The following is a 16,614-nucleotide window of genomic DNA, read 5'->3' as shown; positions in this document are numbered from 1 at the left end:
TGTAGAGGATACTCTGAAATGCAGGAAGATGCTTGAAGATGAAGATGCTTGACTCTTCTGAGGTGCACTCACACTCTAAAAATGAATGGTTTTAAGTGGTGGAGAGAAGCAACAGAACACACCAATGCGAGTTGATTATATCCTATAAAAATTGCAGCACCTCTTTCCCTTTATTTTGAAAAAAGTTAGGTACAAAATACACAAGGCTTCATAACAGCTGCCTTTTAAAATCTGCATTGGAAAGATCCCTTACTAAGGCAAGACCAGTGTGGTACAGCTGATGGAGGACACCAAGTGTATTTTACCCAGCAAGCCACAAATCAGAGACCAGCTCAGAGATGCTCTTGTGTGTAAGATGCTGTACATACTAACACAAATTTCTTAAGGCTTTTACTCCTCAGCCATATCTTCAATAAAAAACATTTGCTCTTGTAGCAAGAGCAGATGCTGAAAGTCTGTTATTTTTCACCCAAATCTTAGCTGGCACAGCCTATTTCAGGCTACGGCGGCTCCTCTGCCACGCAGTTCCCTCCCATTCAGTTGATGGGAAAGATGAGCTTTTTCCTCAGGGTGAAACTGGGCTGTGGCATCTGCTTCTCTGCATTTGCACTGCAGCCCTTTCTGCTCACCTCTTGGTTCACTGCTGTCAGGATGGTGAGAATATCTTCTCCACTGCAAAAAAAAAAAACAACACAAGTGTGTTTTGTGTCAGGGGGGCAGTTAACAGCAGAAAAATTACCACGTTCTCACACGTCTTGATTTACACCAGTGGCTCCTGCTTTGAACAGGCTTCAGGGCAGCCAGCTAACTGCCTGGACAATCTGCATGGTGTTGCTCTGTCCCTCATCACTGTTTTCACCCCAAGTGAGCCCTCCCACTGCAGCCAAACCAAACCCCTGTCATTCAGCAGGACAATGGAACCATGGTTACCGAGGGCAGCTGTACTCCAGGTGCTTGCACAAGGCCTGTATGTACCAGGTCCCCTGCCTGGGGCTTCTGTAGGACACGTAATCCTGCAGGGTAGCCATGCCCAGGAGGAAGTCTGCCTCTGAAGGGATGCAGCTGACCTGAAATCTTGCATCTGATTCTACAGAAGAATCTTGCTCTCCAGAATCTGCTTCGACAACCACGCCTTTCTGGAAAGCATCCCCTTGGCAGGCCTGAACAAAAAAGACTTTGGGTTTTCCAGCCAGTGAGCGGCAATTCTCTCCAGTGAAAGAAGTGGTCAGCTCCTGGATAGCTACCTCCTGCCCATCAACACCATAAATAATGCCTCTTTTCCCATGAGACAGGATACAGCAAACAAAACAGTCTCTGTCCTGGTGGTCTTGGCACCGGTAGGAGTCCACAGTCTCCCGCATTTGCTGTGCAGTGAGGTCTTTATGTTCTGCTACTTCAAAGTGAAGCTGGCTGAAGACTCTTCTGAGAGCCTCTGGAAAGTAAACAGGAGGGGAACTGGAGCCATTTCATTACACCAAGGTTTGACACTGCAATTGCAAGTTGCATTTCTAGAGATGATCAATGATCCTTCTTACTACATCTTGCTACACTACTGTCCATGTAGTTACATTCTGCTCTGACAGTAACCTGGTACTCTCATCACTAATCATATCTGTAACGAGTTCCCTGAACCTTCATTAAAAGGCATCCTGTTATCTTGCTGTTCAGCTTTGCCTCTGCCTGGAAAGCATGCAGAACCATGAAGAAAGGTGTAAGTAACTTTCCCCCACTCACTTTACACCTGGTCCTTTCGTCTCTTAAAAGCCATGAAGCAGGGCACTTGCTTTACCCCAGAGGGGAGGGCACTACCCACTCAGTGAGTACCTGTGTCACAGGAAGGGAAACTGTGCACTCTGACTCCTGAATAAAGCAGAGTTCAGCTCCATCCAGGCACTGAACCATCAGGGAAGGCCTGATTTAGAAGCCAGCCTAGCTTGTAAAGCCCAGGCTGAGGTTGGTGCTTAAGGGTGCAGCAAAATGCTAGTGAATTGTTCTGAGTCAGTGAGGAAAAGCTTGATGAGTTGACAAGGGTTTGTCAGCACAGGGCCAGAGCTGACTCAGCTATTGCAACAGAAGTATCCTAGAAAGGGAAGACTGAAATGCACAGGACAGAGAGAGAAGATACACAGACTCATCTTTAATGTTCACTGTACCTGCATCCACTTCTGTCCCATCACGATCCTTCATTCTCCTGAGTTTTGGCACTGTTTCCCTGGCTTTTGCAAAACTGTGGTTATTCAGGATCAAGCACACTCCACGGGGCTGGCTACTCATTTTGTAAGTTTCCAGCTGCTGAGAAGAAAGACCATTGGTGAAACTACTGCACTCTCCTCCAGGTGCTGCTCAGCCCTTGCTAGTGACACAGCAGGGTGAGGAGCCAGCTGGTTTTCTCTCTAGGCAGCAATCATTTTTCCTTTTCTAGGCAGTGCTTTAAACAGTTGGGCTTCTAACTGTTCACCTCATGGGGAAATTATCTTTTCTAAGACAAAATGATGATGCTTCTAAGAAGCAATCTGACTTACCTGGGAAGATGGATTCCATCTGCTAGGAGAATCAGATGACATAGGTAATGGCAGCCATCTGGCCTGAGCTGAATGCAGAAAAAAAAAGTTTAAGTATAGAATAGAGCACTAAAGGAAGAAGAGAAGACCTGCTCCTATTCTCCATCCCCGTAAGTACCACCCAGGGTAAAACTGTTCTCTGAAAACCCTAAACTGTTAGCTACAAACCACTAGATAACCAGTTAAAATGGAGTAAAATGCACTGTGTTCAGTTGATAAGTAACTGGACACTTGACCACTTTTTAGAGAGCACCTGTGTAAAGAAGTGAGATGCAAGTGGTATAGAGAATGCAAAAGCTAAAGAAGAGTGAAAAATCTAAACATTGTTTTTTTCAGAGTCTCAGTTACCTTCAGGGCCTCCTGTACTGCCCCCCTGTTCCTCTGTGATGACCATCTCTTCCTCACCTGAAAAGTATTCCTTATTAGTCCTGTTTGCCACTTAGGTGTCACTTCAAGAATAAGTATGGGAAAGAGGACGTTTTGGTTTGTTTTGCTTTACCAAACAGGTTTAATTCATACTCTTCAATTCTCTTCAACAGGCTGGGGTTAATTTCTGCACAGAGACGCTTCAGGATATTTAGGTTGTCTTTGCCCAAAATCTCCTTCTTCTCCATCTCAACGAAAATGTCGAGCGTCGTCTGTGGAATCAGAAAGTTTGCTCGTAGGGCAGAGCCCTGCTGCCACGGGGAGGGAGGCTGCAGCACGGGCAGCTGCCAAGATCTAACAAGATGTAAGCCAGGAAATCTCCTGGTGATCACACAGGAATATATAGTGTCATACTTAGTGGCTGCTTCCACTCGTTTGAGTCTGAGTGGCCCTCTTGGGCACTTAACTGAAACACAAGAACCAGTGCAGTGACCATCTCGAGCCATGCTGAGAACAGGTAAAATCATGGAAAATCATAAAGATGGGAGCAGGGCAGAGAGACTGCTCTGAAGCAAAAGGAGACCCCAGGGACAGGAGCCTTTGCCAAACAGGGAGTGGCAGAGCACTTTGGTCTGCTCAAGGACTTAGTAGAACAGCAACATCAGATGGTCACAGTCTCTCCTTTTCTAAAGAGGGAAAATGCTGTCATTAAGCAGAATAAAGTACCCAGCAGGCTGAGATACTGTGAGAGCAACTGGATCTCTTGCAAGGCTATTTTTAAAAATTCCATATTCTTAGGCCTTAGCCTTGGTAATAACCTGCTGCTTAGATTTGTATTTTCCAAGTCTGGAAATAAACAAAAGTATAAAGCAAGACATGATTTTCTGTGTTTGACAATGACTTAGAAAGCAGCTGACAGAAACTCAGATGGGCAGGATCAGGACCAAAGCCACTGAGTCCCCTCAAAGCCAGGATGGGGCTTGGACATGAAGGCCTCTGAGCCTGGCACAGGACTGGCCCATGCTCTGGGGCTGTGACACTGCTGCAAAAGCCACACATAACACTGGCACACACAAGTCTTGTGTGCACCATAACACCTTTCAGGTCCATCCTTTTCCTTTTGGTGTTTTCACCATCATAAGAGTGACTACTCATTCCCCTCAGAGCAAACAAATGCCACTACAGATTAGAATAATATCTTAAATAATCATGTAAAAACAAACAAAACAAAACGAAAAACAAAAACAAAAAAAACCCCAAGAGAAATATTAAAGAAATTCTTACAGTCTTAGAGTTTAGTTTGGATTTTGGTAATTTTTCCTCCAAAAGACACTTGAAATACTTCAGCTCATCTCTGGTGATGTCTTCTGACAGCTGAAAGAGCAGGTACCTGGGAAGGGAAGGGAAGGGAAGGGAGGACACTGTTCCATCACATTCACAAACGTGTCCCTTAGCACAATTCAACACCACAGCCCCTTCACCTCCTCCCCCCAAACACATATCCCTTTTATTTTCCTTTTTAACTGGGAGGCTGTCAGTCTCAGGACATCCAGAAGTCAAACCAGCTGCAATTAAAAAGATCTCAGTTTTCCCAAGATAAAAACCAGGCCGAAGCTTCCTGGAATCGAGAACAAAGCCACATCCCCGGAGCCTTAGGGCAGCACCCGGGCAGGAAGCCCTCTGGGGGCTCTCAAAAGGTGCGGTTTGACTTTTCTCCCTTTTCCTGGTCAGAAATGTCAAGCTTCTGAACGGCTTGAACCTGCAAGACGCTTGTGCGCTCCCTCCCACACCTCAGCCCGATGTTCGAACCCTCGGCCAAAGCTTGCAGAGGCCACAGGAGAAGGACAGAGGTCCCTGTCCGCCCCGTCGCCCCTCACTCGCTCACCTGTAGGCCGACACCTTGGCTCTGCCAGGGATCCGAAGCTCCCTCTCCATCTCCTCTCTGCTGGAGCCCAGCTGCCCAGCCAGGAGGTCGATGCGGCCGATGCGGAAGAGCAGCTCCCTGAGGAAGGCCATGTCCCCCGCCTCCACCATCCCTTTCTCCTGCAACACTTCGAAAAAATCTTGCGCCGTCTTGGCTTCCAGCTTCCCCAGGGGGACGTGCTCCATGCTGAGGAACTTGAGAGCCGCCACTTCGGTTCTGTCCAGCTCCTGGCTGAGCTGAAGCAGCAGCAGCCGCGGCAGCTCCATGGCCCCGGCACGGAACGAGGCTGCGCGCTGCCTCCGAGACGGAGAGGGCGGGTTCGGAACCGGTTCGGAAGCGCCGGGGCCCCTGGGAAATGTAGTTCCTGAGGGATTTCTAACTGCACACCGGCAAACCCAGCAGCAACAACACACGACTGAGTTTAAAATCACCGTGTAAGTGCCGGGGAGGGTGTCCCACCTCGGGCGGAATCCCACAAGGGAGGAGGGAAAAGATTTTTTTTTACCAGTTGGCATTTCATCCCTCTGAAACCAACCACTAACACCTGAGTGCTCACCTTGAGCACCTGAGCCACCCTCAGAGAATGCAAACTCTCTCCAAATAAGTGTTCTCACTGAGCAGCGATTTAAAACCAGAATCCCTTCCCTCCAGGAAAAGGGGAGAGGAAGGGAAGGGAAGGGAAGGGAAGGGAAGGGAAGGGAAGGGAAGGGAAGGGAAGGGAAGGGAAGGGAAGGGAAGGGAAGGGAAGGGAAGGGAAGGGAAGGGAAGGGAAGGGAAGGGAAGGGAAGGGAAGGGAAGGGAAGGGAAGGGAAGGGAAGGGAAGGGAAGGGAAGGGAAGGGAAGGGAAGGGAAGGGAAGGGAAGGGAAGGGAAGGGAAGGGAAGGGAAGGGAAGGGAAGGGAAGGGAAGAGAAGAGAAGAGAAGAGAAGAGAAGAGAAGAGAAGAGAAGAGAAGAGAAGAGAAGAGAAGAGAAGAGAAGAGAAGAGAAGAGAAGAGAAGAGAGACAAGAGAAGAGAGACAAGAGAGAAGAGGAGAGGAAGAGGGAAAAAAGTTTGACTATATTAATCAGAAGCCTTCACCCTGCTAGCACAGAGGTGCTTACTGATGTTCAAAACCCCATGCAAGATAGTTGCTCAATGCATGTGGGGCAAGGTGGAACCATCTGAAGATGCTTCTTACCATCTCATGAGCTAACATGCCCTCAAGTCACATCCAAACAAGTTCGGTTTTGTAAACAGGCTGAAGGAGGTGTGGATCCTTCTCTTTGCACTGATATGCCTGCACAAATCAGGCTCACACACGAAGTGGCTACACAACTATAAAACTGATGTCAAAGACCAAGGTCCATCTCACATTCACATGGTGCTTGTAAAATCTCTTTTTCATTTATGAAACCTGTGTGAACAGAACTAAAAATGGGCATTCTCCCTTCTTCTTGGCAGGTAGAAGAGGGCAAAGGCAGCAAAATGCAACTGCCAGCACACTGTGTGGAATGAGGAAAAAAAAAAACCTGCTTCAAGAACACAAGTTTGCAAGGTAAGAACAGCCTCACTGGTGTGAGCTGACATTATCTGGAAAGTCCTGGACTTACACTTAATTCTTTCCTACCATCTCTCCAGCTGCTAATGAGGGGATAATCAATATGCTACCCCTCACGGTGGCTGCCTTCAAGTACTGCAACAAGAGGGAAAGATCTGCTGCTGAAGTGTTTGTCATGCTGGCTGTCCCTCAGCCAGCTCATCTGAAAGAGAAACACACCACAAACAAAGCTGATATAAACCCAGACAATTTATTACAACTGAAACAAGAGTCTACAAGTCAGGTCCCAGGAGGAGATGGCAGCTCAGAGAAAGGGATCTCATGGAGTGGGACCTCCCTTCCAGTGCTCAATTGCCATTCAAAGCAGACTGCCCCCTAAGAACTCTGATTAAAAATACAATTAGAACCCTTACTACTAAAAAACCTGAACAGCAGTACTGCTGGGCCAAGTAAATTAATAATATAAAGCAAACCAAATATTTAGAGGAAAAGAACCAAATTTGTATTATCATAATAATCTTTTTTTGATCCTCCTGGGCAGGGATGTTATTTTTTCACGAAAAATGACTCAGCTTCCAGAGACAGCCAATAATTCACCTCTGGGCAGTTACAATCTTCCACACACTCCCTGCAAAGGGATCTGGAATTCTGAATCTGTTATTTTCTTCAGGGACTTACAGCAACTTGAAAATAAATGGGACTTCCCCTGGCATTCCCAATAATTCCCCCAAAAAATCATACTATTTGGAAGTGCTTCCTCACTCAGAACCCAGGCTGAACAGACTCCAGTGCTCCTGCAGGTCAGGAAGCCAGGTCTGTATTCCTCTGCAGCCTTACCCAACTGCTCCAGATCCACTTGCCAGGAGACTGATTAAAAATGGGAACTGGAAAATTTTAGTCCCACAGCCCCTTGAAGGACTGGGGCTAATGACACAGATCCAGACAGCTTCTCTTGCAAGCTCTCTTTCCTGGGGAAGCCCATTCCAGATGGGATTCCTCATTTAGTGCATCAGTGTTTGTCTGCTTTTCAGTTGACTGCCATTCTGAGGTTTGAAGATCAATTGCTTCCGTAGAGTTGATGATATCTTTGGCATCTGCTTCCATCCATTTAATACTTTTTGTCCCACTTCCTTGTTCACTTCTGTCAGGATGGTCATCAGATCCTTGTGGCTTGAATGAAAATGAAGAAAAGTTACACTGAAATACGTGGTACTTGCAGCTTGGCAAAAAACCTGATCTATGTTTGCTCCAACAATGTGGCATCTCAGGGAAGGCTTGGGTCTTCCTCTCACCCTGCCTGCCACTGAGATTCCATTGGGTAACCACAGAATTTAGTGGGTCTGGGGGAATAAAAGCCATCTCTGTGCAGCATCACTTCACCAGTAAACACAGTCCCTTACTTTGGCTATGCTCAGAAGGGCACACTAAGATGAAGCAGAACCAAACCTGTGCATTCCCCAAGCCCTCTTCTGGACACCGTGAGAAAGTGAGGTGTGAAGAGGAATTCTGTGTTCTAAATCAAGTTTACGATGGGGATGGGAGGGAGGCAACTGTGACAATTATGACTAAAGCACACAAAATCGTGGCACTGGAAGAAAAACTATTTCTCAGTTAAAAAATGGTAGAAAACAGGCGTGCACATACACAGGTCTCTTTATCTGTCATGTTTCAGCACCACAAGCCTGGTTATGCCACAGGCAGCCTGGGAGCAACCCTCGGTTTATCTGCAGAAGGTGACAAGCAGTACTTACAGCGGGCAAAGCAGCTCCATCTTGTCACAGAGGCACTGGATGTAGACACTGCCAGTGTCTCCGGAGCGGTAGCACTCGTAGCCCTCCACTGTAGCCGTGCCCACCAGAATGTCAGCCAGGTCAGGGATGGAAAACGGGACAGTATCCGCCTCAAGGCGCTCGGGAAAGTCACCTGCTACTGTGACAGCTGCGTGACTTTCAGAGCCTTGACAAGCCTGGATGAAAAACAGCTTGGGTTTGCCAGCAAGAGAAGGACAATTAGATCCTCTGAAGCAGGAAACCAAGTCTTTAACGTTTACAAACTCACCATCAACACCACGGATTTTGTCTTTTTTACCGTGGGAAAAAATGAAGCAAACGAAACAGTCCATGTTTCTGTGGTCTTTTTTGCTGTATTCTTTAACTTTTGCATACATTTGCTCTGCTTCTAGATTCATGTGCTCAACTGTCACAAATTGAAGCCACTGAAAGACCCTCTTGACAGCCTCTGGGGAAAAAAGTCAGAAGGCACTTGTTAAACATCATCAGTGGCAAGGAAGATGCTGAAACATCAGTGTGTCAGAGCAGGTATTAACAGAAGTGTTCAGACCCTACCAATAAACTCACCTGACTGCCTCTTAGCCTGCCAAATCTAACTAGAAAACCCCAAATGCCTCATCACTGTTTTTTTAAACACAACTGGTTAAAGCATCACGCTGTCTAAAATAAAAATAGGTTTCAGGTTATCCCATTAAGTGGTACAAATTAGTGAATCTGACTCTGCTAAAGCAAGCTCTAGTTCTGCATTGCAGAGTAATCTCAGATGCTCAAGAACAACACTTAGCCAATTATAAAGTAGAGGTACCTCTTTAAAATAACAAATTCTGTCACTCTTAAATGCAGCAGATCCCTCATTCTGTGAGAAGAACTGATGCAGCAAGAAGGAAGGCAGGGTAGCTGCTAAATAATGCTATGGAGATTCTCAGCAGGTGTTGGCTTAATTGTTGTGTGAGTGGTGAGAAGGCTGCTGGGAAGCAAGGAGCACACAGACAGGCTGGATGGAGTTAAAATCCCAGTGATGTCTGCTTTCAGGAAACAGAATTTACTTTTTTGAGATAAACTCTTGTTTACCTTAAAAGTGAACCTTGCATATGCTGGGGGCAAAGTAACACAACGGACATGATTTTCCCTATGAGAAAAGACTAGGTAATTCCTTCAGAGACTTACCAGAGAAAAAACAAACCAGTCATTTGGTTGTAAAAGTACTTACCTCCATCTTTCAGTGTTCCTTCTCTGTTTTCACATGGATTTTTAAACTTGTAATTGTTAAGAATCAGACAGTAACCATGGGGGATATGTTCCATTTTATATGTTTCCTGTAGAAACAAAGCAAGCAGGTAAGACAGCAGTGCCAAGTATCCAAAAGAGAAATATCCTCTGAGATTGGTGGGCCTTTATGTCCAGGTGCAAAAAAGTCATGAGAGCCAGGATACAGGAAAGGAAGAGCCCAAGAATAGAACCTTCTAATATATAAATAAATAATAAATAAATAAAATAAATAAAAGAAACCCTTCTCTCCCCTAAAAAGGGGTTATCCCATTAAGGGGAGAGAGATCTGCTTTGTCTCCCTGGATCCCCCCTCCTCTGTCCCAATGGTTAGGATGTGATTTTGACACAGCAGAATATCCAGAAACACAAATTTGCACATGCAGAGGAAAAGCTCTCCCCCTGAGGGTCTTTGTGGGTTTCCTAGTGAGGTAACAGATTGCTGTTTTCTTTCCATCTGGTCCAGGAGAATCCTCGACAGGAATTTTATGTCCCAGTCAGCATTACCATTACTGTGCTTTTTCTTCCTTCATTTCTTGCCTAGGAGCTTGCTGACAGACAGGGCCTCACAGAGGAACAAGGCTTGGTCTTGTTTTCAAAAGAAGGAATTGTCCCAAGGCCCACATATGGAGACAGAACCCCTGCCTTTCAGCTCCTCCACCTGCTAAGTCTTAAGAATTCATGCCCCCCATTCCCAGGACCTGGGTAAAAGCTTTTAAGGCAATCTTTAGGTATTTCTCACCAGGTGCAGTGTCTGGCTCTCTGCTCCTTGTACTGATGGATGCCCAAACACAGGCACTGGGTAGCAGAGTTCTTCCTTGGACTTATTTTCTAAGAGGGAGAAGGTAAACAGAACATTTTAGGGCTAAAAAGATAAATATTCCACTGTGCATGTTTCAACACTGAAAAAAAGCAGTGCAAGGAGTGAGGAGGAAGGTGTTTCCACATCCCTAAGACACCATCATTTTGTAGGGCCAAGCAGGGTTCCAGTTTCACAGACTGCTGGTCACTGAGGCTGTTCAGAACTTTGCTGAATTCCTTCTCCACTCTTTTACTGGTAGCAAGATCCAGATAATAAAAGGCTGAATGTGAGCAGTCACCCCAGGACCAGTCATCTGGCCTTCTCCACTATGGGGAATGTAAATGCAAGAGGAGTTTCTTTCTTTCTGAGGCCCTTGTCTCTTCTCCAGAGAACTTCAGTGTTTGGGTGGACACACCAAGGATGCAGAATATCAGCCTCATGGGAGACCTCCCCAAAGCCCAAAACACTACTTTGAATAACACTGCCTGAAATAAGTGAAGAAATTATCAACCCCATGGCTCTGCCCAAAGAAATCAACCACAGTACCCTTTTTGTAAATGACACAGATGTGTTTAAACACAGTTTGTCAGGGAAACAAGATTAAACATACTCCTTTTCTACTCACCAAGGGGGAGAGAGTAATAACAATACTGCTAGAAAGGCATTCCCCTGACACAAGGCTTGCTTCTGCCCTTTTAGAGACACACACACAGCTCAGCAGCACAAAGACATGCTGGGGAAACTAGCTGGTATCTCTGCAGGGAACTGCCTGGGCTGCAGAGAGGAAAGACACGTCCTGAGCCATCCAAAAGGAGGTTCTGGGGAAAAATGTCACAGGTCTTGGTGGCTGTTGGTTGACATGTCTGGGTTCTCAAAGAGTAAGGCCCAGCTGTGGTGTCACAAGTCACCAACTCAGCTGCAACAGCCCAGGTACACTGAAGTCCTTGTGATCTCCCACCTGGTACAGAATGCTAATGGTTACACTTTGGCCAAGTGCCTGGTACCTGGGGACACTGACTAAAAGCAAACAGCCTGGCTAACAGAAAATGATGCAGACAATCTCACAACACCAGTTTCCCCAAAGCAACTGTTACCACCAGTCTCTTACAGTGACTGAAAGCTGTCCTGGTCCAAAATCAGCACTGCACTGTTTCCTAAAGAGAAAAATTGCATTTAAGGTGAAGAAGAGGGAGAAGCAGATCATTTACAAGGCACAGAGAGTGTTTCAAGGAGAGATATAAGACAATACGATGGGATAATGAAGTAGCAGAAAACTTCAAAAGCCACAGGTACCAATAGCTGCTCTTCTGTCCTAGGATACTGTAAGGTCTCTTTTTTATCTCTGGAATCCTAAGTTGCCAAGGATGGAGCCATGACAATAACAAAAAAACCCCAACAAAACAACAGTTTCACTCTGAAACAGCAGATGAAATAATTTACCTTTTTGTTTTTCTTCATAGGCAACAATTCTTTTCTTTAAGTCAGCTCTAAATCTCTTTAATATATCTTTCAGCATTACCAGGTCACCATCTTTAATTATACCATTTCTTTCCATTTCCAGGAAGACCTTCAACATTGACTGGGAAAACAAAAACACAGAACCCAAACTCATACATGTCTTACAAATGCCAGGCAAAACCAAAAAGAAGAGCATGATGGATTTTTCAGAAAGGAAAGATCAGAGAGACAGATGGTGGAGGGAAAACAGGAACACGAGAACAAGAAAGAGCAGAAAAAAAGACAGAATGAGGAGAAAAAGGTCTATTCTTTCACTCAGCTGCTATCAGCTAACATTGATCCTTTCAACAACAGATTTTGGTGAGAGCAGACTGCTTTTTCTTTCCTCTCTTACAAGAACTCGCAGACTCTGAACAAGCCTTGCAAGAAAGCTAGAGATCACTTACAGCATCATCCTGGAGCTTGTTCTTTGGTATTTTTTCTTGGAGCAGGAACTTCATGCTCTTGACATCATCTGGAGCCAAGTTTTCTGCAATTCCATATAGCAGCTTCCTGGCAATAAAGAATAAGGAAAGACTGATGGAGAAAGTTACATGAGGTAAACACCACCATTCCACACCTGAACTGCAAAGTCTCAAACATAAAACGGCAAGTAGCCATAAAATGGCAGTAAATACAGCTGTGCTGGGATTCTCAGAAGTGACAAGTGCAGACAGAGAACAGGCCAGTGCACAGCAGAACTGCTTCTGTGCTTACCTGTACTCTGACACCTTGGCTCTGCCTGGGATCTGGAGCTCCCTCTCCATCTCCTCTCTGCTGGAGCCCAGCTGCCCAGCCAGGAGGTCGATGCGGTTGATCAGGTAGAGCAGCTCCTTCAGGAAGAAGAGATTCCCCACCTCAATCAGATCTTTCTCCTGCAGCACCTCCAAGAAAGTCTTGGGCTCCTGGATGGCTTCCAGCTTCTTCATGGGGATGTGCTCCAGGCTAAGAAACTTCAGAGCTGCCAGTTCATCTGTGACCAAAGCCTCGGAAATGACAAAAAGGAGCTCCTGGAAGTCTGCACTCATTTCATACCAGGATTTGGATCTAAACACAAACAGAAGTGGTTGCATTTGTCACTAACAGTATTGCAACCTTTACAAAATGTATCACATTGTGTAAAATAGCCCAAAATAAATACATACAACCCAAAGCACTTCCTTAGAGAGAAGCTGCCTTGCCATCCCAGCTTTGATGTTTAGCTCCTGAGTTCTCTCGACTTACCAAGGAATGTAAAAAAAACTGAGTGATAAAGAAAATCAGGGATCATTCTTACTTCCTATGGTGTGTCTAGAGAGAGGGAAGCACCACTGTACAGGACAGAGAGTCCTGACAGGCTGCTGCTGTTTTGATTTCATTTTGGTTTGGGTTTTTATTGAGGTTTGACCCCATTTGGGAGTGAGAGTCATTTGCCAGTCTGAAATATAAACTATGTGGTAAATGAGACTGTTTACACCATCAAAAAGAGTAAACATGGGTGTGACTCCTCTAAGCTATTTGGCTCTCCATCAGTTTCTAATATTCAAATACAGATCATGCCAACCCTTTAAAAAGGCCAGGAGAATTTTTGTCAAACTGCTTCATTGATCATGAAATATCACCTCCCTTCTCCACCACTTGCTCTGTCAGCTTCAGAAATATTAAACTTGGTTTATGGATCCAGCTTTGGAGCACAAGAATTAAGAATACAACGTGCAAACCTTCCAGCTACCTCACCCTGATGCTTCAAAGACCTCCCTCCTCTGCTAATACCAGTACCAGGGCTAGTAACTCCAAGGTAGCCCAGCTGACTAACTGAACCACTGCTATTGTAAATATATATTAAAAAATTAATTACAATTAGTGGACAATTGTAGTACTCTTGCCTTCCAGGACCACTGGACAGCAAAGCAGCTTCTTGGGGAATACCCTAGATCAGCATTGTTAGTTAGCAAGAGTGAAAATACAAGTGAATCTTAAACCTGTGTGTCTATCAAAAACCTGTTAAACCAGCAAAATATGTTCTGCTGCAACACATACAACTCACGCTCTGCCCCCAGGTGCTGTTTTCTTTAAATCTCCTCAAATTGAACTTTTAAACTTACCCGACTCCCATTCAGCCCCTATCACCACAAAACCACCAGTATCTGAATGTGTCACATGTGCTTAATCTCACACTTCAGTGATCTCACATCTGGTTAATTTTATAGCCACCCAGGAAACAGAAGAATACTTTCTTGGTAGGTAGTTATGAAGTTTTGTTTTTGTTTCTTCTCCTCACATAAATTGTGACTTTTGTTTAAGATGCAAGGCATAGGCTTATAAAAGTAAATCTCTCTGGCAAAGGAAATGTTCATTTTACATGTCAGGGGAGGACAGGCTGGAGGACTGGTGAAACATGTCTGCACAAACAGTGAGCCCTGCTCTGGCACTAAAAGCACAGTCCTGTACTCTACACTTCTGCCCTCTTGCCACTTGACTTACCAGCAGTGTAACACAAACTGTGATAGGGTGTGGTTATATCACAACAGCTTCACATGCCACTCCTAGGGATCCAGTTCCAGGAAATTCATTTACAGGAAATTACAGTAATACACTACAGTGCTTGTGAGGTAAATCGGCAAAGAAGCCACAAAAGTAACCAGGTTTTGCTTTTCTTTTAAGAGCACGTGCTAAGCAGCATAGTCAGGACTTTCTAATATATTTCCTCACATATATAAATCATTAATTAAAGACAGTGAGGGAAGGCTGAATCAACTATATCTTCTTCCATTTAAAACTATTTCAGTCCCACTGCCCTCCTGTGTGACCAGATCCATCATGACTTAACATCCTTTCTCTCAAGTCCCTCTCCAACTCACCCTACCCTACTTTCAGTGTGCACTTTCATGGAAGATTATTCCTTCAAGTAAGAAAAAGTCAACTAAGCACTGGATTCCATAGCAGTTCTCAGTGAATACAGGGAACCAAGGGGCTAAACGTTCCTTTGAAACTACTTACGTAATCTACTTCTCTAAAACATTTCCTTGTTTACAAGAGAATTTAAAAAATAATTAACTTTCAGCATCTTCACCCTCAATGGTAAAGTTCCTGGTATGGTCTGCTGGTTGCCAGCACCTTCCTTGTAGCAGGAAATACACGTTCAGGAACAGTACCGGGTACCAGCTACCACCCGCTCTGAAGCTTGTGAGGTTTGAACAGAGGCAGTCAGCAGAGCTGAAATTTGTTACAATTTTGCAACCAAAGAACCATTCCTTGATTTCATCCTACCCAGCCTTACAAATTCAAACAGACAGAATGAGGCATAGAGATTCCTTCCAAAAGGCACACACTAGTACCAGCTCAGAAAACACACCTGACTCACTTCACTGGCTCAAGTCGTCCTTTTATCCACAGGCTGGGAGCTGCAAAGAGGGACACCACGGGCACTATCTGATCTTCAGGTCCAAAGTGGTTCTGTCTCCATGTCATCCCACTCCTCAGTGTCTCTTTCCCTGTACCATCTCCTCTGTGTCTCAGATGAATCAAGACTCCATTTGCAGTTTGAAAAAGCAAGAATGCTGCGATCAGCAAAGTGTGGAAAGTATTTGTAGAGAAGTCCAAGCCCTGGTTGGCTCTTTCCTGATAAAGTCTCCCATCATGCAGCAGTTTCAAAGACCAGCCCTCCTGGCACTGTTCTTCCTGTCTTTATTGTGTCGTTTCTTCTTTCTTTGTCTCACCCTTCCCCAAAGTGGTCCTGTCCTTTTGAGAATTTAAAGTCTTCTCAGTTTCCCCCAGCTCCCCTGCATCCTGCTTTTGTCCCTCTAGAACTGTTTCGAAACCACAGTCTATTCCTTGTACAGCAGCCTGACAAAAAAAAATTACTTTTGCCCAGAATGGCTGGTCTTGAGGAAACTAAAACACTGAGGTACTGACTAAGCAGCAGCTGCAGTGACTCCTGCCTCTACGGGCACTTGGCAGGATACACACTTCCTGCACAAAACCAGTCAGGAGGGTCTGGATACCACAGACTTGTGGATGTTACAAATCCCACTTTAAGATCATCATCTTCCCAAGATACCAACTTCTCCAAGAGAAAGACTCTTTCTACACTAGTTCCACTTAAATCTGTCCAAACAGAGTTACACAAGTCACAACCCTTCTTATGTGTGCAGGGGAGGAGCCTGCACGCGTGCATATGCTTGTTTGGCAGCTGTGGATCCCTCTCCCCAGGATGCTCAGGGCAGCTTAGACTCTTCTGACTGCCTTTACCTACCTAGGATTTAACTGGAGACCACCCAGAACAGGTAATTTCTCTGTTATCTTACAGAGAAAGATGACATGATGATGTTTTCTGTCTACCAAACCTAGAAACTAAAACAAGATCCCTCAAAACAAGGTCAAAATTACTGTCAGTGTTAACTCTGCACTGATCCAAACCGAATGGTTACTTAGGCATATAAACCAAGAGTGCACCAAGGCTGAGCAGTTACTATATGTTATCTATACTACTAACAGATAAAACATTTTCTATCTAGGACAAAAATGTGACTTCAAGTGTGGAAGCCATGCTAACTGAGAAGGCTCAAATGCAACAGGTCACCAAGGACCCATTTGTCATGACACAAAGTGACCCCTGAGTTTCAGTGAACTGCCTGCATTGCAATGCTCCCCTCCTAAAAATTCTCAATAGTACAGGCTAAAAATTGTGTCCAACAGCACTCTTTCAAACCTTCACCCTAACCTATGGCCAGTAATCAGAAATAACAGCTAGTGTTTTGCTGAAATAAACTTTCACTTTGGTTTAAACCCTGAGGCAGTGAAAGCCCCACTGATTCATGCAGTCCAGCAACAAAGTCCAGGAGTCAGTCAGAAATGAGAAGTCTTACTTCAGGACATAATTTGTAGCTCA

At 45.1% G+C, this 16,614-nt stretch overlaps 2 protein-coding genes across 8 annotated transcripts; both read right to left on the bottom strand.

Moving 5' to 3' along the window:
* Positions 1–131: 131 nt before the first annotated feature.
* LOC139797906 (caspase-8-like) lies at positions 132–5,261 on the bottom strand. 7 transcript variants are annotated; one of them, XM_071747918.1, is made up of 8 exons: positions 4,813–5,261; positions 4,212–4,317; positions 3,061–3,199; positions 2,910–2,966; positions 2,523–2,590; positions 2,154–2,289; positions 931–1,432; positions 132–672 (listed from the first exon to the last, which is right to left on the bottom strand). In XM_071747918.1, exons 1-8 carry the CDS (start codon positions 5,115–5,117, stop codon positions 537–539), a joined length of 1,449 nt encoding a protein of 482 aa, XP_071604019.1. In that variant the 5' UTR covers positions 5,118–5,261; the 3' UTR covers positions 132–536. The 7 variants fall into 7 exon arrangements, with proteins under 7 accessions (XP_071604019.1, XP_071604018.1, XP_071604020.1 ...); XM_071747917.1 differs by having other exon boundaries at positions 2,154–2,292; positions 4,813–5,259; XM_071747919.1 differs by lacking the exons at positions 3,061–3,199; positions 4,813–5,261 and having other exon boundaries at positions 403–672; positions 2,154–2,292.
* Positions 5,262–6,620: 1,359 nt separating this feature from the next.
* On the bottom strand, positions 6,621–15,403 carry LOC139797912 (caspase-8-like). The gene is made up of 8 exons (XM_071747932.1): positions 15,088–15,403; positions 12,462–12,791; positions 12,152–12,257; positions 11,688–11,826; positions 10,188–10,276; positions 9,390–9,495; positions 8,141–8,627; positions 6,621–7,559 (listed from the first exon to the last, which is right to left on the bottom strand). The coding sequence occupies exons 1-8, from the start codon at positions 15,192–15,194 to the stop codon at positions 7,391–7,393; spliced, it is 1,533 nt and encodes a 510-aa protein (XP_071604033.1). The 5' UTR covers positions 15,195–15,403; the 3' UTR covers positions 6,621–7,390.
* Between the last annotated feature and the right edge of the window lie 1,211 nt (positions 15,404–16,614).

The sequence above is a fragment of the Heliangelus exortis genome, chromosome 6 (genome assembly GCF_036169615.1).
Source record: "Heliangelus exortis chromosome 6, bHelExo1.hap1, whole genome shotgun sequence".
Lineage (NCBI taxonomy): Eukaryota > Metazoa > Chordata > Aves > Apodiformes > Trochilidae > Heliangelus > Heliangelus exortis.
The sequence above is the reverse complement of the archived record's forward strand: the minus strand, read 5'-3'. Positions and strand labels throughout refer to the sequence as shown.